General features: G+C 67.0%; 1 protein-coding gene across 4 annotated transcripts; it reads left to right on the forward strand.

Annotated features, from left to right (window-relative positions):
* The first annotated feature begins 632 nt into the window (after window positions 1-632).
* ANKRD13B (ankyrin repeat domain 13B) lies at window positions 633-20,049 on the forward strand. 4 transcript variants are annotated; one of them, XM_034752473.1, is made up of 15 exons: window positions 633-650; window positions 10,426-10,561; window positions 11,891-12,015; window positions 12,268-12,313; window positions 12,678-12,821; window positions 13,555-13,744; window positions 13,953-14,019; window positions 14,409-14,490; window positions 14,676-14,740; window positions 14,876-15,006; window positions 15,404-15,561; window positions 15,904-16,056; window positions 16,455-16,615; window positions 17,126-17,202; window positions 17,677-20,049. In XM_034752473.1, the coding sequence occupies exons 4-15, from the start codon at window positions 12,289-12,291 to the stop codon at window positions 17,888-17,890; spliced, it is 1,467 nt and encodes a 488-aa protein (XP_034608364.1). In that variant the 5' UTR covers window positions 633-650; window positions 10,426-10,561; window positions 11,891-12,015; window positions 12,268-12,288; the 3' UTR covers window positions 17,891-20,049. The 4 variants fall into 4 exon arrangements, with proteins under 4 accessions (XP_034608364.1, XP_034608363.1, XP_034608365.1 ...); XM_034752474.1 differs by lacking the exon at window positions 633-650 and adding an exon at window positions 713-1,012 and having other exon boundaries at window positions 17,126-17,206; XM_034752471.1 differs by lacking the exon at window positions 633-650 and adding an exon at window positions 715-1,012.
* The last annotated feature ends 1,536 nt before the right edge of the window (window positions 20,050-21,585 follow it).

Below are 21,585 nucleotides of genomic sequence, written 5' to 3' on the forward strand. Positions count from 1 at the left end.
AGTGCTGGGGAGGAGCCAGTGGTCGTGGTACATGGGGGTACCAGTGACATAGCAAGAGGTAGGAGAGAAGTCCTGGGGGCCAAATGTGGGCTGCTAGCTCAGATGAAAGCCCAGGCCCTCCGGTAGCAGGTCAGGTGCTGTGTCTCCCAGGAGGAGCAGGGCATGACACGGGCCCCTAGGCAAGGACCAGTGCCCAGTGCCCGGTGCCCCAGCTCTGAGACGGGGCACCTGGCTGCCACCAGAGCCCTGAGGTGATGTTGGCAAGGGCGGGGCGAGCAGGGTCACTGCAGGCCCAGCGGGGGGAGCCAGGGCAGGCCATGGGCACGGGATGGGGCCGGGGGCAAAGCCGGGAAGGGAAGCCAGGGCAGCCCGTGGCCGAGGTGGGAGGAAGATGAGCTTGGGGCCCGGGCTGCCCAGTTCCCGGAGCGCCGGGGGACAGAGAGCCCGGCCCGGCCCGGCCCGGGGAACTACAGCTCCCATCAGGCCCCGCCGCCAGGCCGCTGCACGGAGCTCTCCAGCCGGCGGGGCTGGTCCCGGAGCGGAGCAGGGCAGGGCGGGGTCCATGCCGGTGCCTCGGGGCCCGCTGGGGCTCGAGGCCCTTGGGCAGCCAGCGCCGCTTCCTGCCGCCGCCTGCGCGCCCTGCGCTCCGGGTGAGCGCTGCGCTGCGCGCCGCGGCCGGGCGCTTCCCTTTGTGTGCGCGGGCGGAGCGCGCAGCGCTGCCTGGGGCCCGGCGCTCGGCGCTGGAGCGCCCCCCTCTCGGGGAGCCCCGGAGCCGGGCCCGCCGCGCCGGAGATCCCCTCCCAGCCACATGCCTCCGCAGCCCCAGCCTCCTCCCCGCGCCGCCGGCAGCCCTGCGCCCAGCCCCCCGCCCCTGCGCCGCCGGAGCCGGCGTGCCGACAGGATGATCGCCGCCGCCTCTGCCGGGAAGGGGCCGGAGGGCAGGTACCCGCTGCACCGCCTGGTCTGGCACAACCGCGCCCGCGAGCTGGACCGGGAGCTCAGCTCCCAGCAGGTGGGTCCGGCCGGCGCGCACCGACCCCTCCCCCGGCTCAGCCCGGGTCGGTGCTGGGGGGCAACGGGGCTATTGCTGGGGCCGCGGGGGTGGGGTGGGGGGGGGGATGCAATAGAACCGCCCCCCCCCCCCCCCCCCCCCAGCAGCATCCCCGGGAACGTGTCTGCATGGCAGGGCTTCCCCGCTCCCCGGCTCCAGCCAGCAGGGCCCTTGCCGGGCGGTGCAGGAAGCCTCCCATTGCGGTGGGTCTGGGGGAGGGGGAGCGGGTTTTTTGCCTCCGCCCGCTGTAGGTAACAGCGCAGGTGCCAGAAGGGAGGTGAGGAGAGGGCTGGGGATCCTGCTGTATGATTTGACCCCCCCCCACCCAAAAAAGCCCTTCTCCCCAGAAACTGTCCAGGGGCCCCTCGCCAGGGCCAGGGGATCCAGGCACTGGCTGTCGCGCCATGGCAAGAGCCGGTGTCGAAAGCAGCCGACAGAAATCCCGAAGCACCGGGCAAAGCACTGCAGGGTGGGCGTCCCGGGGCGCTGGCTTTTCGCACCCTGGGGTGTCGAGTATTTGTAGAGAGGTACATCCCGGGGCCGGGGTACTCGAGGCCTAAGGAAAGGGGCGCAGAGCAGGGCTAGCTTGGACCAATTGGTTCACCTCTATCAGGAGCCCAGCACTTGGCTTATGGCCCGTGGGGGATGGTGGCCACCGGGGGAGATACTCTGCCACCTTCTCCCATCCAAACGCCCCCTGGGTTTGGGAGCTTGGTGACTGCCTAAGGGCTTTGTGCCAGCACCCGTCACCATGGGACCGGAGCAGTTCCCAAGTCAGGCGGCTGGCATAGCAAGATCCCATGGCACATACATTCCCTCTGGCCTCAGAGTCCCCTTCACAGGCTCCCAAGGATCACCTCGCACCTGAGGCTGCGATTTGCCTGGGCCTACAGGCAGGGCCGGCTCCAGGCACCAGCTTAACAAGCAGGTGCTTGGGGCGGCCAAGGGAGAGGGGCGGCACCTGCGGCAATTCGGGGGCAGCAGGTCCCTCACTCCCTCTAGGAGCGAAGGACCTGCCGCCGAACTACCACCACCGATTGCGGCTTTTTTTTTTTTTTCTCAATTGCCGCTGCCAGTCGCGATTGCGATCGCGGCTTTTTTTTTTTTTTTTGCTTGGGGCGGCAGAAATGCTGGAGCCGGCCCTGCCTACAGGAATCCACACCCAAAGCCCAGTGAATTTCAGTGGAAGCTGGTCACCTAATTCCCTTGGACTGGGTTGAAACTCCCAGCGTGGGTGTTAACAACTCATTGAAAGCTCGGGGGGCTAGGAGGAGAGGAGCGGTAGGCCACGGGCCCCTCGTCCTCCTTTCCTTTCCAACCTGGTTTGTTATAGACACTTGATATATGTTTTGCCTCACAATGAATCTGGAGTAGCTGGAGGGGCAGTTGCCTCTGCTGTGGTGAAAACAACGCCTGCTAAGAGCAAGGACATGGACCTTGGGAAACGGGCAGTGTGCGGTCAGGACTGTGTTCTGGCACGGATTGCCCTGGGCACACTCTGGTGAAAATGTTTACACCTGGCAGCGAGTAAGAGCTCCTGGGGCCGCTGGCCCAGCACATAATTCAGCTGGGTTTCCACAGTGTCGAAATACGAATTTACCAGCTTGGGGGGGGGGTTCTTTGTCCCTGTTATTCAACTAATTAACCCCGCGCCCGCCCCCAGCAGCACAACGCTGTCTCTGTTACAACAGCAGTATGGTGTTGTGGGGAAAATGGCAAACTCCAGGCAGTTCTGCATTCGAGCATCCCAACTCCCTCCTTTGCCTGCCCGCTCTGTGCCAGGGCACAACGCCCTGTGGCTGAAGTTGTGTGAAGTGTGTGACGATGCCTCGGTTTGCAGACCCTGCTGGTGCCCAGGTACTGGGAGTCAAGAGCGCGCAGTACCTTGCAGGATCAGGTCCTTAGTTGTTTTTACAATGAGACGTATAACCGCCTCTGACGCATCTTCTTCCGGCTGGGATATTTGCTATGGCTGCAAGGCTTTTCTTTACCTTGGCTGGCTGGTGCCACACCCGTCTGTATTGTAGCAGGCAGCTGTGGAAAGATCCTGGCCTAATTGTGATTTGCATGGAAATGGAGACGCCACGTGTGAGCTCCTGTTTTCTCCTCTTTCCTGATCGGAGCAGCCTGTGGGGGAATCTCCTGCTTGTAATTCAGGGTCGTTTTTAGCAGCAGCTCGGGGAGGCGGAGATCTCAGTTGAAGAAGTGTGTGCTGGCCATTTCCCCGGGCCCAGAACGGACCAGGCGAGCGTAGAAGTAGCAAGGGGGATTTTTCCGCCCCGCTTGGTAACTTATGGCTTTGGAACGTTGCGGCGGCTTTTCCTCTGAAGGAAAAATTCTCCAAGATGCACGAGGTCTCTCCCCATTTTCTGTGACATGGTTGGAAAGGGCAGCAGTAAAATGAGGGTTTGGTTGGTAGGAGCTGCCTGGGCTGGAGGTCGGCTTATTCTGAGGGAGAAAAATACCCTGCCCCGGTGCCCACGAGAGCCCTGCGCAGGGCCCAGCTGGAGGGCTCCAGACAGCCCATGGCGCTAAGCCGGGTAGCACCAGCGGCAGGTCCGAGCAGGGTCTCTGATCCACGGCGGCTGTGTGATCACCCCGTCTGACCTCGCCCAGCATCGCCTGCATCCTGCCCAGAATGTCCGGCCTCTCCCAAAACACAGCCCACCGTACAGCCCCCCGGCCCTTCCCGTACCATTGCCTGCCGCAGGGCAACCTGCCTGCTCCGCATCTGGTGCTTCGGCCGTCGTCCGGCAAACTCCCCTGGGCTCCTCCAGGAGGGCGCAGGGCAGGGCCCACGGAGCAGCTGTTTGGAGCAGGGGCTGCGTCTGAACAGCACTGAGCATGCTCGGTCCTGGCCTCACCCCGGCGAGCTGCACGTTGTCAGGTTAGGGCTCCCATAAATAGGGGCAGCCAGAGCCTCCCTAGGCAAAGATCCCCCTGGAATGGAGCCCCAGACTTTGTGTGGGGGCAGCGGGGCAGCTCGCACAGACCGGCCCCTGGAGAGGGGCTGCCATGGGCATTGCACCTCCGCGGTCCGGCCGGAAGAGGAGAGTGCTGGGTGCTGCTGTGGGAACTCTCGGCTTGTCAGGTTCTGCACAGGTCACATCCCCTCCTAGCCAGGCCCCAGTGATCCCCCGAGGCAGGGGAAGGCCCGTTCTGCCTGCTGGAGCCCAGCTCAGCTACGCAGCCAGACCCAGGCCATGGCACAGCCCAGATCCAAGCCCCATTGTGCCGGGGGCCGGACAGACACAGCGAGGCCTGCAATCGAATTGTATCACAGTAGCAATGAAAGGCCCCAGCCAGGTGAGCCCAAGGGACCCGCTCCTTGGGCCCAGATGGATCCAGCCCAGATTCCAAGAGCTCAAGGCCCGAGCGATGTGGCCGAGGTCAGACACGTGGCCCTGGCACCAGGGCGGTGCCACTGTAGTGCAGACAGAGCGCGGGCATCTCGCCCTCTGCCCAGCTCTGAGTGCAGCAGTGAACACCAGGCCCCGGCTATGCTGCCTCCCATGATGCTGGCTTTGTGCTCGGGGCAGCCAGGGCCCTGGGATGGTGCCGGGGCATCACCGCAGCCAGGCTGAGCTGGGTTCAGGGGGCTCAGGGGCAGAAGAGACTCCTCAGCTGGGGTGAGCTCTGCCCCCTAGTCTCCCTCCAGCTCACGGGCCCCTGCAAACGGGACATACTTGGCCCTGGCTGCCTGCCCCTCTCAGCTGTTGCTGGCAGGGCACACCTGGGAACTCCCAGCTCCCCGATCGCTCTGTGCCAAGCCCCGGGGATGGTGCTGGCTCGGGGGGGCTGTTCACACTCTCCTGCTGCCAGCATGGAGCCAGGATTGGGAGGGGTCTGGGGCAGCAGCAAGGGAATCCCCTCTCCATTGCCGCCTCTCGGCTACGGCAAAGCCAAAGGATCTGGGTAGCTGCTTGCAAGACCAGCCCTGGCTTTCCTGCCCCACGGATTCCCTGCCCCCACGCGAGCCCGCCCCTGGGAAATCCCAGGCGTGGCAGCCTGTGCCCATGCTGCAGCACGAAATGAAGGTGTGTCTGGAACATGTTTCAGACCCTGATACATGGCCAGGCACCAAGGGGTGGGGAAGGGAGCAGAACATGGAGCTGAGCCCGAGGGCACGTTCAGCTCTTGCTTGGACGGGTCGGCCAGTGGGGATGGCCCTGGAGCCTGAGTTCCCCGGGCACAAGCAGAGGCGAGCCAGGCCTGTGCTGTCAGCTCCAGGGAGACCTCATCTGCATCATGGCCAGCTGGGGGGTGGGAAGCAGAGGCGCAGCTCGGCTCACCAGAGGCAGGTCCTGGCTGGCACTGAGGGGCAGGCTGGGCTGGAGCCGGCTGGCACGGCCACTCCGATTGAGCGGAGCCAGAGCAGCACCTGTGGATTAAACAGTGCGAGTCACAAACAGTTTTCTTCTCCCCCTTGGTGCTGCCCCAAGCGCCTGCCAATGGAAACTGGCATCTCAGGCTGCAGGATGAACTCTGCAGTGACCCCTCTCCAGGCCCTTGTCAGCACCCTTCTTTTTTCCTGGCGGGCTCGGTGATTGGTGCCCTCTGAAACCAGCTGGGGTGGGCTGGGCAGTGGTGTCTGTGGACAGAGCCCCTGGCTCTCAGGGCGATGGGGCCACCCCCCTCCCCCCGAGGAACCACATCCCGGAGGTGTGATGAGTTATGAGCAGTCCCAGCCCCCCTGTTCTGCTGCCTGCCCAGCTGGGCAGTTGGGCTCTGTCACGGAGTGTGGGGGGAGACCAGGCCCTGCACCCCCGGCTTCCTGCGATTCACCGGGACTCTCAGCCAGCCAGTAAAATGGAAGGTTTATTTAGACACCAGGAACACAGTCCAAGACAGGTCTTGCAGGCACAGACAACAAGACCCTGCCCCCCCAGTTAAGTCCATCTTGGGGCCCCAGGGGCACCACAGCCCCGTTGGGGGGGGGGGTCAGAGCCCCATCTGGGCTCTCCTCCATTACACAAGCCAGCTCCCAAACTCTCCCTCCGGCGTCTCTCACCCCGCCTTCCCCAGCTCCTCCCCCAGCCTTTGTCCAGTTTCCCGGGCAGAGGTGTCACCTGGCCTCCAACCCCTTTCTGAGTTATGTGCTCAGGTATCTTCCCTCAAGGCCAGTCTCCCATCCCCAATGCAGACCATCCTAGCCACACTCCCCTGCAGCCTTCCCCGGCCAACACTCCCTACTCAGCATTCAAAGACCACAAGTTTGTCACAGGCTCCTCCTGCCCTCCTCCTCCTGAAGACACTGCGGACGAGCCAGCAGCTAATGCCATGGCCTGCTGCAGCCACTTGCCGTGTCTAATATCCACTGCCCTTGTGCATCCTCCCCTGCAGCCAAGATTGCTGATCTTATCTGGCCACGCAAACTCGCTTTGCTGAGTCCCCATCCTCCTGGTGCCAGGGCGAAAGACGCTGCCACTCACTGGCCATGAGCAGGCCAGGAGCCAGGCGGCTGCCTCAGGAACTCACCACCCCAGGCACTGTGAGGCGGGTGCTGCCCAGGGGAGCCACAGGCGGCGCTGGGTGGGGGGAACGGCCTGGGAGCACAGAGCTGGCTGGGTGGGAAGCCTGGGCATTAGCACTTGGTGCTGCCATTCACCCAGCTTCTGCTCCCGGTCATGTCCTGATCTGTCACCTGGTGTAAATGGGGTGACTCTGGATTTACACCCAAAGCACCAAGAGCCAGCTTTGGTTCCTGGTCCACAGTGAGGGACCCATGTCCCATCCCCTCCCTGGGGCAGCACCCACTAGGCCCAGCCTCCGGGAAAGCCCTGCTCCCGCAGCCGGGGCTGGGGGGAAGCTGTGTTAACCAGCTCCCAGCTGGAGGGCTGGCGTGTGTGTTTTCTTTCATTAGTTAGAGCCCTTTTCATCAGAGCAATTAAGAGCCAGCGAGCGATCACCTTGGAGAGCGTTTAATTAACGTGCCAGCTCCTGCTACACTGGAGGTGTCGCTTCCAGAACCAGTTTTGTTTCTGGGGCACCCCCTGGCAGTGCCGGGTCTCAGTACCGTGCGCTGTGCCAGATGCGTTTGCCAGGCCCCTGCCACCAAGGTGGGCAGGGTGGAGGGGAGGCCATGGCTGGGCGGTGTGGGTTTGGGGGGCCGGCAGGAGTGGTGCATGGGGGTGTTAACAGCTGGATCCAGCTGGCATGTGAATGGGAAGCACCGAGGCGGGGGGAGGAACCAGGGAATGGGGGAGTCAGACCTGAGCATCGGGGAGCCCGTCTGCCCGGGCGGGGCAAAGCTGAGACCCCCAGCATTGTGATTGGGGCACCCCAGAGGGGCATGGCAGGGGATGGCCGAGCTCTGCTCCCTGGGGGGGATTGTGGGAGATGCCCCAGCCCGGCTGGCAGCACCCGACCCCACTGGCTGCTCCCAGGGAGCCTGGGGCAGCTGCTGGGGATGAGGAGGGAGCCCAGGGGCCGTCTGGTGCTGCCTGCTACCCCTCAGCCCCCGGCATGGCTCTGAGCTGGGAGGCTCCTCTCCTGGCACAGCCGCCCCGGAGCGCCAGGGCACCATGGGCAGGGGGCTGGCAGCCTTGCAGCAGTGGAGCTGCCCCCCTCGCCACTCTCCCGGGGGGTACAGTTTCTCTCAGCAACAAGAATTGGCCCCTGGGAGCTTGTGTCTGGCAAAGGAGTATGGGACAATTAGCACGGGGAATGGCTCCAGGGAGAGGCCGTCTCCAAGCAACCTGGTCTCCCCCCCCCACACTCCTAGGGAGCCTCCTTGTGGCAGAGCTGCCAGGAAAGGGGGGGCCCCACTCACCCAAGTCAGGCACTGGGGCCCCCCAGCCAATGCCCCTCATTCCACCCTGCAGCCCCCCGCTGCTCTCTGGGAGGGGGTCTCCCACACTCAAGGCCTCCTCTCAGGGCCCCTGTGCCGCTAGCTGGGGGGCTGGAGGAGACGCTGGCCCAGAGCCGCTCAGCTGCCACCTCCAGACATGCAGCCCCATCACATCACAGCCGGGGGCCAGCCCAGCACCCCACCCCTGGGGCACTGACCCCCCCGCTGGGCCAGGCACCGGCCAGCTCCCTGCTCCTGCTGCAGACCCAGCTGGGGTTCCCCTCCCACTCCCCATGGGCTCCAGAACCAGCCCAGCGGGCAGGGCACGCTCAGGAAACAGCTGGCACCTGTGAGCCCGGCCATCTCTCGCCAATGGGCTCCTGGCCGCTCACCGGGCCTGGCCCAGAGGCCTGCAGGCCGGACGCCACTAACCCTTTCAGCGCCGCTCTACACCACTGTGCCCAGTCTCGGGGCGGGCCCGAACCTGCAGTCAGGCTCATCCCTGCAGCAGCGGGAGGGCAAAAGGCAGGGCTGCCCCTGGAGCAGAGCTCGCTGGGCCCGCCAGTGGGGGTGTTGCTGGGGCCTCCTCCATGTCGGGGCCAGCCTCTGCAGGGAGTGGGGCTCCCCCCCCCCCCGGGTTAGACCCCCTCTCCTGTGCCTCCTATGGCCTGGCACCCCACACCGTCCCCAGCCTGGCTCCTGGCACGGCCGTCACATGAGCTCCCATCCTCTCCGCCGCCCAGGTGCCCCTTGACCCAGCAAACCCAACTGATCATCTCCTCAGCTTGGCAGAGCCTTTCATGCACGGCGGGCTGGGTGACCGCGCTCCCCGGGGATGCTGCTGGGCTTTCAGTGGGGGAGGAGGGGTGGAGGGGCAGCGGGGGATGGGAACGGAGCTGCCCACAGAGTGGGAGCCTTGTGCTAGCGGGCACAGCGGGCGCTGGCAGCCCTCCCTGCTGCCCCCCAGAAGGGAACATGGGGGAGAGATGGGGATATGCACAGGAGGAGCCACGCTCCAGGCCTGGGGCACGTGCTGAGCTCCCAGCCAGTCCCAGCGGCTGGGCCCATGGTGCAGAGCCGGGCGCCCGCCACCCGCCCTCAGAGCAGGAGGGGGGGAACACGTGGCCTGAGGTCTGGCTGGGCGTGACGTGGTGTGTACCGCGGCTGGAGGGCACGGGAGGGCAGGGAAGCACATGCTGGGCACACAGGGAGGTGAGCTGCTGTGCAGCAGTGCTGGGGTGACCCGGGCAGAAATGGGGGATGGGACCCAGAGGCTGAGTGCTCAGGGCTGCCCTGGGGGCACCCGGCCCAGCCGTCCCCACGCCAGGTGGCCAGTGGCTGGGCATTGCCACGCACCCAGTGCCCAGCGAGGCAGCAAAGAGGCACCACGGTGTCAATTTGCAAATTGCTTTGGTCACAAATAAAGGCCGGTGGATTTGCTGGGGAGGCCGGGGGCAGTTACAGCCTGTATTGGCCCAGCCGCTGTAGGAGGCAGGGCTGAGTGCGTGGGCTCCTTCGAGGTCTGGACAGACTCACCAGCTTGTCTCATCAGCAGGAGTTGGGCCAATAAATGCTATGAACCCTTCCACCTCTCTCCTGTCCTGGGCCCAGCACAGCTCCACGCCCTCCCTAGCTCGCTACCTAACGGGACATCAGCTCACTGCTTGGGCCAAGGCTGCCCCTGGTGTGTGTGTGGGGGGAGCCCTGCCACCAGGGTGCTGGTTCAAATCCTGCCCCGCAGCCCACCTCCCAGGGTGGGGGGCGAGAACAGGCCCAGCTGGGCAGCTGCCCCCTGGATGGTGCTGCTGGCACGGCCTCGGGGCATTCGCAGGGAGCAGCAGCACCTCCCTGCCTGGGCAAGGTGCCCTGTCCTCAGTCCTCCCAGCCCTGCTGTGGGGATTTCCCTGCTACCTCCCCCCACCCCCCAGTGCAGCAGGGAGCCCCCAGGGCCCAGGCAGGGTCACTCACCCCATGTCCTACGGGCCTGGAGCCTCTTCCGACTCGCACCAGCACAGGCTGCAGCTGCCCTGGGGCTGATCAGGTCCCAGCTCAAGGCCAGGCCCTGGGGGCTCAAATCTCACCCAGTGCTGGGCTGCCTGCAGTGAGCTGTGTCCTGGGCTCAAAGCGCTCGGTCCTGGAGGCAGCAGGGGCAGAGCTGGAGGGATGTGCATGGAGCCGGGTTGTAGCCCGTCGGCCAGGCCCGGTGCTGTGCTGGCCAGAGAAGCAGCCAGCCCAGGGCACTGGGGTCTCGCCCTGGCTCATCTGCATGGGGCTTCCCCCACAAAGAACAACCAGCACCGATGGGCGAATGGCTGGCCCTGCCTCTGAATTCCCAGGCCAGGGCCTCTCGACAGCCAGTTCCTTGGGCAGCTCTCTGCCCTCCCGCACCTGCCCCATGGGTGTGGCTCTCAGACCCCAGTAGGGCTTACACCCCCCTGGAGCACTGAGACACCGGGGGCCCCACAGAGGGGGTAACAGCCGGACGCAGCCCCCTCCAGAGCAACAGACAGGCCTGCTGGGGCTGCTGCCCCAAACGCCATCTCTGGGTCAGCCAGCTAAGCCCCTCTCTGGGCTCTCCCGGCAGGTGGACGTCGAGCAGCTGGACCCGCGGGGCCGCACGCCCCTGCACCTCGCCACGACGCTGGGCCACCTGGACTGTGCCAGGGTCCTGCTCCAGCATGGAGCCGACGTGGGCAAGGAGAACCGCAGCGGCTGGACAGGTGGGCGGGCGGCTCCGGGACGCCAGGGGGAGGCTGACAGCCAGTGCCTGCAGCAGCCCCACATCTCCTGCGCCGGGGGCTGGCACCTGGGGACGCTGCCATTTCTAGGCACCAGAGCCAGCTCTCTGCAGGGGCTGGCACTTAACGGGCAACAGATCTGAGTGAGACCAGATCCACTGCACGGGGGTGGGGGTCTGACAGAGCAACCGGGCGCCCGGTGTGAGCTCATGGAGGTCACTGTGCAGTGCAGTGCGGGGGGGGGGGGGCTGAAGACCATGAGCATGTGGGCCCCCTCCCCCCAGCCCCCCCCCCCCGGCCCCCCCCCCCCTGCCCCCCCCCAGCTCTGCCAGTGCCCCTCACTCCTAACCTGCAGCCTCCTTCCAGCCCAGCCCAGGCCCCCAATCCCAACCTAAGTTCCCTGTAAGCTGCACGGCCACGCAGCAGGCTATCAAGGACCATGCATGCGGGGAGAGGTGCCCCGACCCAGCCCAGCCCTGCAAGTCCTTTCTTCCCACCGCAGCCCCAGGGCAGTCTGCACCCCAAACCACTCATTCCTGGCCCCACCCCAGAGCCTGCACCCCCCTGCACCCAGCCCTGAGCTCCCTCCTGCACCCCAAACCCCTCATCCCCTGTCCCACCCCAGAGTCCTCATTCCCCAACCCTCTGCCCCAGCCGGAGCCCTCATCCACCATTCCCCAACCCTCTGCCCCAGCCCTGAGCCCCCTCCCAACTCCGAACCCCTCAGCCCCACCCCCGCCACACAGCACCTCCATATTGGTGCACAGAACAAAATTCATTCCGCACATGGATGTAAAAAATTAGAGGGAACATTGATCCCAACCCACAGCCCCTGCTAGCCTAGCCCTGGGCTCCCGCCTGCCCCCCTTCCACAGCTCTGCTGGTGCCCCCCAGTCCCAGCCCACAGCCCCTCTGCCGGAGCCCCTCAGTACCACCCCGCCCAGCAGCAGACATTGTGGAGGTGCTGTATAGGCCTACGGAGCAAGGGGGTGTCCATTCCCAGCACCACATGCAGGTAGCCATCCTGTGCTCCTGCAGTGGCTCGGGGCAGGTGGGAGGGGCAGCTCCAGGGGGTCCCTAATGGCTGATGCTGACGCCCCCTGGCTGAAGCAAACCCAGGGGCCTCACAGAGCTGCAGGAGTCGAGCTCCACCTGGGGGCACGGCCAGAGGACCAGGCCAGGCTCCTCCCTGCTCTGGAACAGGGTGCCCTGCTCAGGTGCTGCCCTCCCCAGTGCAGGCTGGGGCAGGGCTGGCTCTCCTGGTCCTGTGGGCAGAGGGGACACTGCCTGAAGCCCCCTCTGTCCCCCCAGTGCTCCAAGAGGCGGTGAGCACCCGCGACCTGGAGCTGGTGCAGCTGGTCCTGCGGTACCGTGACTATCAGCGAGCTGTCAAGCGCCTGGCTGGGATCCCCATCCTGCTGGAGAAGCTGCGCAAGGTACGGCCCGCCCGTCCCCCCGCACACTTCCCTCCCGGGCCACTGCAGGGAGCTAGTGCTTCCCGGGCCATCGGCCCCCTGCCCAGCGGGGCTCCATGCACCCTCACCAGCCCCACGGAGCGGGGAGCTGGCAGGTTTTGCACACGGTCACACCAAGGACTCCTGGCTCCCTGCCCCTGCAGCTGCTGGGCATGAGGGGACCCCGCGGGTGTCCTAGGCACCCCTCAACCCCAGCCTCTCTCCTCTCCCCAGGCCCAGGATTTCTATGTGGAGATGAAATGGGAATTCACCAGCTGGGGTAAGTTCTGGGGCCACTGGGGGGGGCTGGGCCCAGGACAAGCGGCAGAGCCCTATTGCTTCCCCACCCTCCCCATGCCCACGGACGCCCTCGCATCCCCCCGGTGCTCCCCCACACCCGTGACAGCCTCAGGCAGCCCTCGGGTCCAAGTGCCGCCTGCCAGACCCCCTCCCTGCTGGGGACCCCACTGCCTCTCCCCTCACCTGCCGGGCCCCCCCCCCCCTGCTCCCCCCAGTGGAGAGCTCTGGCCATGCGGCGGTTTGGGGAATTCTAGCTGCCGGGGTTCTGGGACACCCCTGCCCGGCACCCCACAAGGCAGCGTGACAGGGGTTGGGAGCTGCCCCTGACGTTTCCCTCCCCACAGTGCCCTTGGTCTCCAAGATCTGCCCCAGCGACACCTACAAGGTGTGGAAGTGCGGCCAGAACCTGCGTGTGGACACGACTCTGCTCGGCTTCGACCACATGACCTGGCAGCGGGGAAACCGCAGCTTCGTCTTCCGGGGACAGGGTGAGCACAGCCCCTGGCACAGCGCAGTGCCCGAAGGCTCTGGGGGCAGCCCGCGGGCGCTGGCTGGTGATAACGCACACGCCCATCTCACTGCAGCGGGAGGCCACACCGGTCCCTCAGTGCACTCTGCACCCCAACCTCCCAGCAGCCAGACAGGTGCTGCCTCAGTCGCTGGGGTGACCCTGTGCTGGAGGTGGGGGGAGCCCACTGGTTGAGACGCACTCAGGAAAGGCCCAGCTTAGCCCTGTGGCCTGGGGCTGGTGCTCCATGCCGGCTCTGCCTGCTGGCTGATGCCCACTCCCCTGGCACGAGAGTAGCAGAGGTCTCGTCCTGCTGGCTGGGCAGGAGGAGTGAAAAGCCCCTGTCTGCACACCAGGTGGCATGAGGGAAGACGCCTACCCCGCTGGCTGGCACCCTGGAGCTGGCAAGCGGACGCAGCAGCGTGGAGGGGGCACGTGGGGTTCATGCAGACAGAGGAGCAGTTATGGATGGGGGAGGGGCTGATGCCCAGGGAGGGGCAGCAGCCCACCCGGCCCCTGCTCAGTGCCAGGGCAGGGGGGCTCTGCCACAGCTGGAGATCCAGCACTGGCGAAGTCAGGCAGACTCCTGGCACATGCACGCCCGGCCCTACTGCACACGCCCGCATCCCGCACCCCCTGCGCCGTTCTGGAGCCCGCCCCCCCAGAGCTGCAGCCCCCTGGCGCGGGGTGCTGATGTGGCCTCCTCCCGGCAGACACCAGTGCGGTGGTGCTGGAGATCGACCACGACCGGCAGGTGGTGTACTCCGAGACGCTGGCGCTGGCCAGCCACGACCGCGAGGGCCTGCTGGCTGCTGTGCAGCCCACCGAGGAGCAGGTGATGGGCCGCCTCACCGCGCCTGTCGTCACCACCCAGCTGGACACCAAGAACATCGCCTTCGAGAGGTGGGCACACGCTGGGGGGGGAAGGCTCGGGGAGGGGGCTGGGAGGCAGGCGGCATCTGCTGCAGCCCAGGGGTGCCTCGGGTCCCTGGTTTTGGGCAGGGCCTGGCAGATGGGTGCTGGCAGCAGGGCGGGGGGCAGCACGGGGTGGGGTGGGCTGAGCGTAAATCCCCCAGGGGTCTGTCGCTCACGGCTGCCTTGTCGCCATCAGGAACAAGACGGGGCTCCTGGGCTGGCGGAGCGAGAAGACGGAGGTGGTGAATGGGTACGAGGCCAAGGTGAGGGGCAGGCGGGGGCAGGGCGGCCTTGCCAATGGCCCAGGGGAGAGGGGTGCAGGGCAGCGGCTGCCAGGGGGAGACAAGTGCACCCTGCCCAACTCTGGGAGGGACAGCGGGAGCCAGGACAGGACCTGACGCAGCACAAAGGCAGGGTCACATCTTGGCCCCCTCGCCAGCAGGGCTTGCCTGACCCCAGCCAAGGCTCTTTGGTGGGCGCAGAGCCGCGATGCCCCAGGCTTCGCAGGGCCACGGCAGTGGGGCCTTAGCTCCTACCCAGGGCCCAGGTGCCGGGGGAGCAGCCTGAGGACCCCGGGCACAGAGCCTGGCGGGGGCACACCTCTGGGGGCAGAGAGAGCTGCAGCCTCTGGCCTTCGGGCTCCTCCCCGCAGGTGTACAGCGCGTCCAACGTGGAGCTGATCACGCGGACGCGGACGGAGCACCTCTCCGACCAGCACAAGGGCAAGAGCAAAGGTAAGGGCCGGCTCTGGGGGATGGGGGGGTTGCCCAGGCCCCCAGGGATGGGCCCTGTTTCTGCCCCGCCACCCCATAGCTTTCCCGTCTGCCTTTGGCTGGGGGAGGCAGGCGGGTCCCGGCCCTGCCCCAGCCGGGGCGCTGATGGTGTCACAGCCCCGTGCTTTGTCCCCGTCTCTCTGCAGGCAGCAAGACCCCACTGCAGTCCTTCCTGGGGATCGCCGAGCAGCACGTGGGGCCCAGCAATGGGGTGAGTAGCGGGCTCAGCTGGGGGGCGACTTTGGGACCAGCATGGCCCTGGCAGCTGGGGGAGGCGAGGGGGCCGTGTTTGGCGGAGCAGCCCCAGCCTGGCCAGGCTAACGAGGCCTTGCTCGTCCCGGCGCAGACGCTGATCACGCAGACCCGGAGCCACACCAACCCCACGGCCATCACCCCCGAGGAGTACTTCAACCCCAGCTTTGAGCTGGGCAGCAGAGACATGGGGCGCCCCATGGAGCTCACCACCAAGACGCAGAAGTAAGGAGGGGCCGGAGTCCCTGCCAGGAAACCTGGGGCAGAGGGGGACCCCTGGCAAGAGAGGGAAGGCTGGGGATAGGTGGAACTCACTGCTGCAGGGAATTGGGGCAGAGAGAGCAGGAGCGGAGGCTGATCTGGGAGAGAATGGCAGGGCAGGGGCATGGCCAGAGCCCACTGAATCCGCCTGGGGTCTGCCTGGGGCTCCCCACATGGGACCGCAGTGCAGGCTACCCAGACAGTGAGGAGTGTGGGTTGTCCCACGGGGCAGCAGGAAGCACCTGCCCAGGGAGCTCTCATGGGCAGCCTGTGCTCCGCAAGGCTCTGTGCTGGGGGACCCTCTGCCTGGGCAGCGCCAGGCTGGGGCCCGTGCTCTGCTGGGCATCTCTCCCTGCTGCAGGTTCAAGGCCAAGCTGTGGCTGTGTGAGGATCACCCACTGTCCCTGGGCGAGCAGGTGGCGCCGATCATCGACCTCATGGCCATAAGCAACGCGCTCTTCGCCAAGCTCCGGGATTTCATCACGCTCCGCCTGCCGCCCGGCTTCCCCGTCAAAATAGGTGAGGCCGCGCTGCCCCTGCCCTGCCCTGATCCGGCCGCTGAGGACTCCGTGCACCAGGCCCTGGCGTGCCACATGGACGCCAGCTTCTGGCCGGTGCCCTCACCCCATGACCGGGGGCTCCCTGGGGCCTGTGCCCCCAGTGCCCAGGTATGACTTTGGCTGCCGCCCGCGGGAGGTGTATTGGCTGCCAGCGCCCGAGGGGCCCGCAGTCTGCGCGTGCCAGCCCCAGAGCCCCACGGACAGGGGGGTGCATGCGCTGCTCTCCTGGCCCTGGCGCTGCCAGCCCCGGGCCACGCAGGTGTCACCTCCCTCACTGCGCCCGCTCTCTCCCCCCTCCCAGAAATCCCCATCTTCCACATCCTCAACGCCCGCATCACCTTCGGGAACCTCAATGGCTGCGACGAGCCCATCAGCTCCGTGCGCCGCAGCTCCGGGAGCGAGGCCCCTTCGCCCAGCAGCGACTCCTCCAGCGTCAGCAGCTCCAGCTCCCTGGGTACGCGGCCCCTGAGGGGACGGGTGAGGCGCCGGGGTCTGCGGTCAGCCCCACATCCTGAGCTACCTGCGCACCAGCCCCCGGTCCCCCTCCCCCCCACGCCCATCACCCCCTCGGGCTTGATATGGGAGGGGGAGTTTGGCTTGTGCATGTTTGCGCCCCCCCCCCTTGGACCTGGCTTGCTCCCCCCTGTTGGCGACCAGGCCAGGAGCAGCTGCGCCCAGTGCTGCTGCCACCTGCCCTCCCCTTCAATAGGGAGGCAGGGCTATGGGGCCTGCAGCTCCCAGCATGCATTGCGGCACAAGCCAGCAGAGTGCATGCTGGGGGGTGTAGTCCGCAGGGGGTGCATGCGGCGCCGTGTCCCCGCCCCCAGTGACAGGCGCGTCTGGTCCCTGCAGCCTCCTGCCGGGCCTGCGAGATGGACCCGTCCCTGTTTGAGGCCCCGCCTGGGTACAGCGTGCTGGGCAGCCAGCGGGACGCCATGCGCGAGGAGGACGACGACCTGCTGCAGTTCGCCATCCAACAGAGCCTGCTGGAGGCCGGCACGGAGTACGACCAGGTGGGCTCCGCACCGCCTCTGCCACGGGGCCAGCAGGTGTCACGGGCCGGGAACAGCCTCATCCCAGCGCGGGGCTCCTGGGGCCGCCCCTTCTGCCGGGCACCGGCGGGGTGCAGGGCGTGGTGAGCACCCAGCCTCGGGGGCTGCCGGGGACCAGCTCTCGCGTTACGTCTGTCCCAGCCCCACGGCACCAGAAGGGCAGCACAGACACCCTGAGCCCCATACGCAGCTCTGGAGCCAGCCTGGCGTGGGCAGCCCCGCACTGCCGCCCTCCCCTGCCCCGCCTTGGCGCTGGCACACATATCGGGCAGCAGCGCCAGCCTGGAGAACGGTGCTCCCAGGGATGCTGCAGCTGGGCTGGTGGTGGGGCCCTAACGTCTCCTCTGCTCTCTCTGGCCATGCCCTGGGCCTTGGCCTAACCCCCGGCCATGCCCCAGGAAGCGCCATCCAGGCTGGGGAGGGGGGGGAGGTGGCAGGCAAAGGGTTAATGTGCTGCGGCTCCACCTGCAGGTGACCATCTGGGAAGCTTTGACCAACAGCAAGCCGGGTACGCACCCCATGTCCCAGGAGGGCCGGCGAGGAGACAGGTTGGTAAGGTCTGGCTAGTCCTAGCCAGGGTCAGGGCTCACGGGGCCTGGCATTGGAGCGGGGGGGTCGGTCTGTCCTGCCCAGCCCAGTGGCCCCACGCAGCATAGCCCCATGGCTTTGTTCCACAGCTGTGTGCAGCCCCAGCTGGAGAGGGGACCCTGCCCACGACGTGCCCAGGCTGTGCCTCAGTTTCCCCAGCTGTAACAAAGCTGGCCACCCTCCAGCTCCTTGGGGACGCCACCAGGGTCATCACACCGGGGCCTTCTGCTCACCAGAGTCCGGTGTGACCGACGGGGCTCTAGCATCTCAGCTGGGGGCGGAGAGCTGCTGGGCCCGTCTGCCCCGGTCACTTAGCCCCCCCATATCCAGGCGCTGGGAGCGGCACCACACCCCACAGCAGCCTCGGCTCAGCATTGGCATCCGCGTTCCCAGGGGTCCCGCTCACCTTTGCTCTGTTCCCCTGCCCCCTGTAGGACACCCCAGCACACGCCTCCCCCCCGGCAGGCCAGCCCCCAGCAGCAGGGCGGGGGCAGCGGCGGGCCCAGCCCCCTGTTCCGCAGCTACGACGAGCAGCTGCGCCTGGCCATGGAGCTGTCGGCGCGGGAGCAGGCAGAGGCGGAGCGGCGCACGCGGCAGGAGGAGGAGGAGCTGCGGCGCATCCTGCAGCTCTCGCTGACCGAGCAGTAGCCCAGCGCCTGCGACGGGCCCTGCAGCTGCTGCCCAGCTTGCCCAGGGCCGGGGTGGTGCGGCCGCCGCTGGGCAGTGGCGTTCCCTGAGCCAGCAGTGCCCACGTGAGCAGAGGTGCCAGCGCTGGCCCACCGCAGATGCCATCGCACCGAGCCAGTCAGAGACCATGCCAAGAACACTGCCAGGGGGCGCGGGGGCTGGCCCGCCAGGAGGAGACTGCTGCATCAGAGGGAGCCCCCGTGATGCTGCTCCCAGGGCCCTGCGCTCCAGAGGGAGCGGGCTGGCTCCCCGTGCCCCCCAGACGCCTCGTTAATCCTCACCTGCCCTGGGGAGCCCCAGTGACCCGGGCCTGGCCAGCGAGGGGCAGAGATTGCGGGCCCAGGGGAAGGTTTGGCGAATGGGGAGAGGGCACCACGCCCATAACCCTGCGGGGGAGGACAGGATGGGGCTGCGGTGGCAGGAGGTGACTTGCTGCAAGGCAGGGGGCACCCCCAGACCCATTACTCACACCCCAGTCCCTATGGGCGGGTACGCACCAGCTACAACCAGCTGCAAGGGCTGGCAGGGCATGGGTGGAGAGCCCAGGGTTGGGCTAGCAGGAGGCTGCGGGTCGGGAGTGAGGGGCACCAGCAGAGCTGGGGAGGAGGCGGTCAGGGTGTCAGGAAGGGAGGGTGCTGGCTAAGCGGTGTGGGGCCCAGAGGCAGGGCTGGCTGGGGTTAGCTGCCTGGACTGGGCCCCTTACCCTGCCCCTCCCGCCCCCGGCAGCTGGGCCTGCCTGAGCCTCCTGCCCCCTGTGACCCACAGCAAGGGCAGGGCCCAGCTGCACACACCCCCCACTGTGGGCTCACAGATGCCCCCAACTCTTCAGCGACCCAGGGACACTGCCCACTTGCATGGGGCTCTGGCGCTGCCAGCAGCCGGCCCTGACACCTTCACTCCCATGAGAGGCCATGAGGCTGCTTGTGCCAGTCCCTGCCTTCCTGCCTCGCCCCAGGGCTGCCCCCAGGAGCTGGGGAATGAGCGGTGCCAGCCCTGCCTGCTGGGCTGTGGCAGGGCCAGAACTGGGGGAGGGCTGGCAGGCCAGGTGAGACTAGCACCCAGGCAGCCCATAGGGAGGTGGGCACAGGTTACCTGCCCTCCCTCCGGCTGCAGGCACCAGCCCCGTCTGCTGCCCTCTCAGCACGCACCAGTCTCGGGCTCCGTGGCACCGATACAGCATCAAGTGCACTTAGCCAGGAGCCAGGCCAGGCTGCTGGCCGCTTTGCCACTCACCACGGAGCCCCACCGGCCCGGCCCTGCGATCGTACCCTCCCCAGCCCCCTGCCAGCACACGTAGGATGGGCACTTACCAAAGCCTGCTAGTGGGGGGAGGGGGCAGGGCAGGTGCTGCAGCCCCCACCCCCTGCCCAGGAGCCATTCCCCCAAGGAAGCACTGAGAGCCCAGCATTGCTGCCCCCAGCCCCAGGATCCAGCCGACTCCTGAACTATGGGGAGTGGCGGCAGGTTTCTCTGCCTGGGCAGCACCTGCCCACACCACCATTAGGAAGGGGAGCCCCACTGCCCCCTCAGCTCTCAAGTGAACCCGGGGTGGCGGGGGGGGAGGGGGAGGGCTGAGCCGGGAACACCCCCTGAGCCAGGCCCAGTCCCCGCCATGTCCCTCCCAGCCTGCACGCTGCAGCCCCTGGCCTGGGCTGAGGGGTTCCCTCGTGCCCCTGCTGCTCCCCGCAGCGCACATGCCTCACACAGGGCCCTAAACTGCAGCGAAACCTTATGTCAAATGGTGCTAACTCCCCGCATCCCCCTGCCCCCGAGAACACAGCAGCCCTGTGCTGAGATGGGGCCCGGGCCCTCTCCACGCCAGGCCAGGGGCACAGGGCTTCGCTCGGTCTGACAGACTTCCAGGCACAACCAGAGGGGCGGCCTGGGGTACACGGCTGCAGGCCATCCCCCACCAGAGGGGACATGGCGCCCGGCGCCGAGCCATCACTCCCGAAGCCGTGATGGGGCAGGGACCTTTTCTTAATCGCCCACGACACCCCCCCCCCACACCAACTGTACAGCAGGGGCTGGGGCACATGGGCATGGCCAGGCGGGGGGGCCAGGCCCACAGGCTGCAATCACGGTGGACACCAATAAAAGTCTTTAACGTTTGTCTTTTAGCAGATGCTGGCTCCACGGGAAGGTGGGGAGGGGCCCCAAGCCTGGCTCAGGCCCTGGCGATAGGACACAGCAGGGCACGCGCGTTTGGCTTGATTGAAGGCAGCCAAGCAGGGACCAGAGCCTTGGCTACCCCCCGGCCCCCGAGACGCCTGGTGCAGTGGCTGCTGGCAGTGCAGCACCAGCCACTCAGGAGGTAGGGGGCACTGAGCGCTGGGGTTACCCCAAATCCCCCTGCTAAGTCCCATTTCCCCCACACACCAAGGTGCCCTCCAGCCCCACAGGCAGATTGGCACCACCCCAACCCCCTTTGTGCCATGGCAAAGCGCCCTCCTTTGGCAGGCCCTGGGGGCTGGGAGAGCTGCAGCCCTGGGGGGGGTGACAGCCCCCCTTGCTCTGCTGGAGAGGGAGTGTGGGGAGCATGGTCTGCGCCTCCTGCTCACTAGCCGAGAGGTTGTGTGGGCTAGTGGTTACAGCACAACACTGCTGAGCTCCAGGGGCTGCCCGTGAGCTGGGGTGGGGACATCCAGGGGGCTGGCTGCATGCACGTCCCTGTCTGGGCAGCCATCTCCCCCACTGCAGGTGCTGGACTAGATCCTGCCCCAGGAGTCCCCCAGTAGCCAGCTGGGCACACAGAGCAGGGCTCAGTGTTGGTGGGGTGATTGGCACGGTGCTGGGGTCACCCCCCCCCCAATGCTCACACCCCCCACACCAGGGTCGGAGAATGCAGCCGTTTATTGCTCAGGGATGGGTACAACACCAGGGGGCCAGGAACCTGCAGGCGACACCCAGCCCCCAGCGCCATCACAAGCCTGGTTCTGTAGCAGGCCTGCCCCGGCTGCGGGGAGAGGGGAGTTCCCAGGCCAGACTGCTGCTCAGGGGCACCCGGCCTGACCCCCACACACATCACTGGCAGGGCTGGGCAGAGTGCAGCCCCCCAGGTGCCCTGGATGGATGGGGCAGGCTGGGCTGGGGGAGCTTTCTGCCCCTTCTGCTTTGAGGGCTCCCAGCTCAGTGCCTGCCTGTCCATGGCGGGGGGGGGGGGGTAGCAGGCCTGAGTGATGCCCTCTCAAGAGCCCAGCCTTGCCCTGGCACCCCGACCATTCAGTGTGCGCTGGGAGGGGCTGGCTGCCAGGGCTCCCAGCCCTTCCTCAGGGCCCTCATGCCAACTGCCTGGACATAGCCCTCGCCCAGCCTGGGCTCCTGTCCCACGCGGTGCCCATGGCCTGGCGTGAGTCCCCCCTGCACACGGCCCGGGCAGCGGGGCCGAGTGGGAAGATGGGGGCTCACCGCAAACAGGCCTCTGGGCTACCGACCAGCTCCCCAGGCCAATCAATGCCAGGGGGCCCAGGGCCTGGGGGTGGAGGACCAGGCAGAAGAGGGCAGGACAGGGGGCCGAGGGGATGGGGGCCTGGCCGGGGAGGGCCAGGCAGCAGGCAGGGGGCCGGACAGGCAGGGGGCCTGGCGGAGGAGGGGCAGGCAGGGCCCAGCAAGCCCCCACAGTGCAAGGGATGAGGGTTTGCCCATAAATACGTTGC

Source organism: Trachemys scripta, chromosome 18, assembly GCF_013100865.1.
Source record: "Trachemys scripta elegans isolate TJP31775 chromosome 18, CAS_Tse_1.0, whole genome shotgun sequence".
Lineage (NCBI taxonomy): Eukaryota > Metazoa > Chordata > Testudines > Emydidae > Trachemys > Trachemys scripta.

Excerpts from the sequence above, each read along its gene's own strand:
- ANKRD13B (XM_034752474.1), top strand. The coding sequence starts at position 809 with ATGCCTCCGCAGCCCCAGCCTCCTCCCCGCGCCGCCGGCAGCCCTGCG. Across the intron at positions 1,013-10,425 it reads GGGAGCTCAGCTCCCAGCAG|GTGGACGTCGAGCAGCTGGA; the intron begins GTGGGTCCGGCC and ends CTCTCCCGGCAG. Across the intron at positions 12,822-13,554 it reads CTTCGTCTTCCGGGGACAGG|ACACCAGTGCGGTGGTGCTG; the intron begins GTGAGCACAGCC and ends TCCTCCCGGCAG.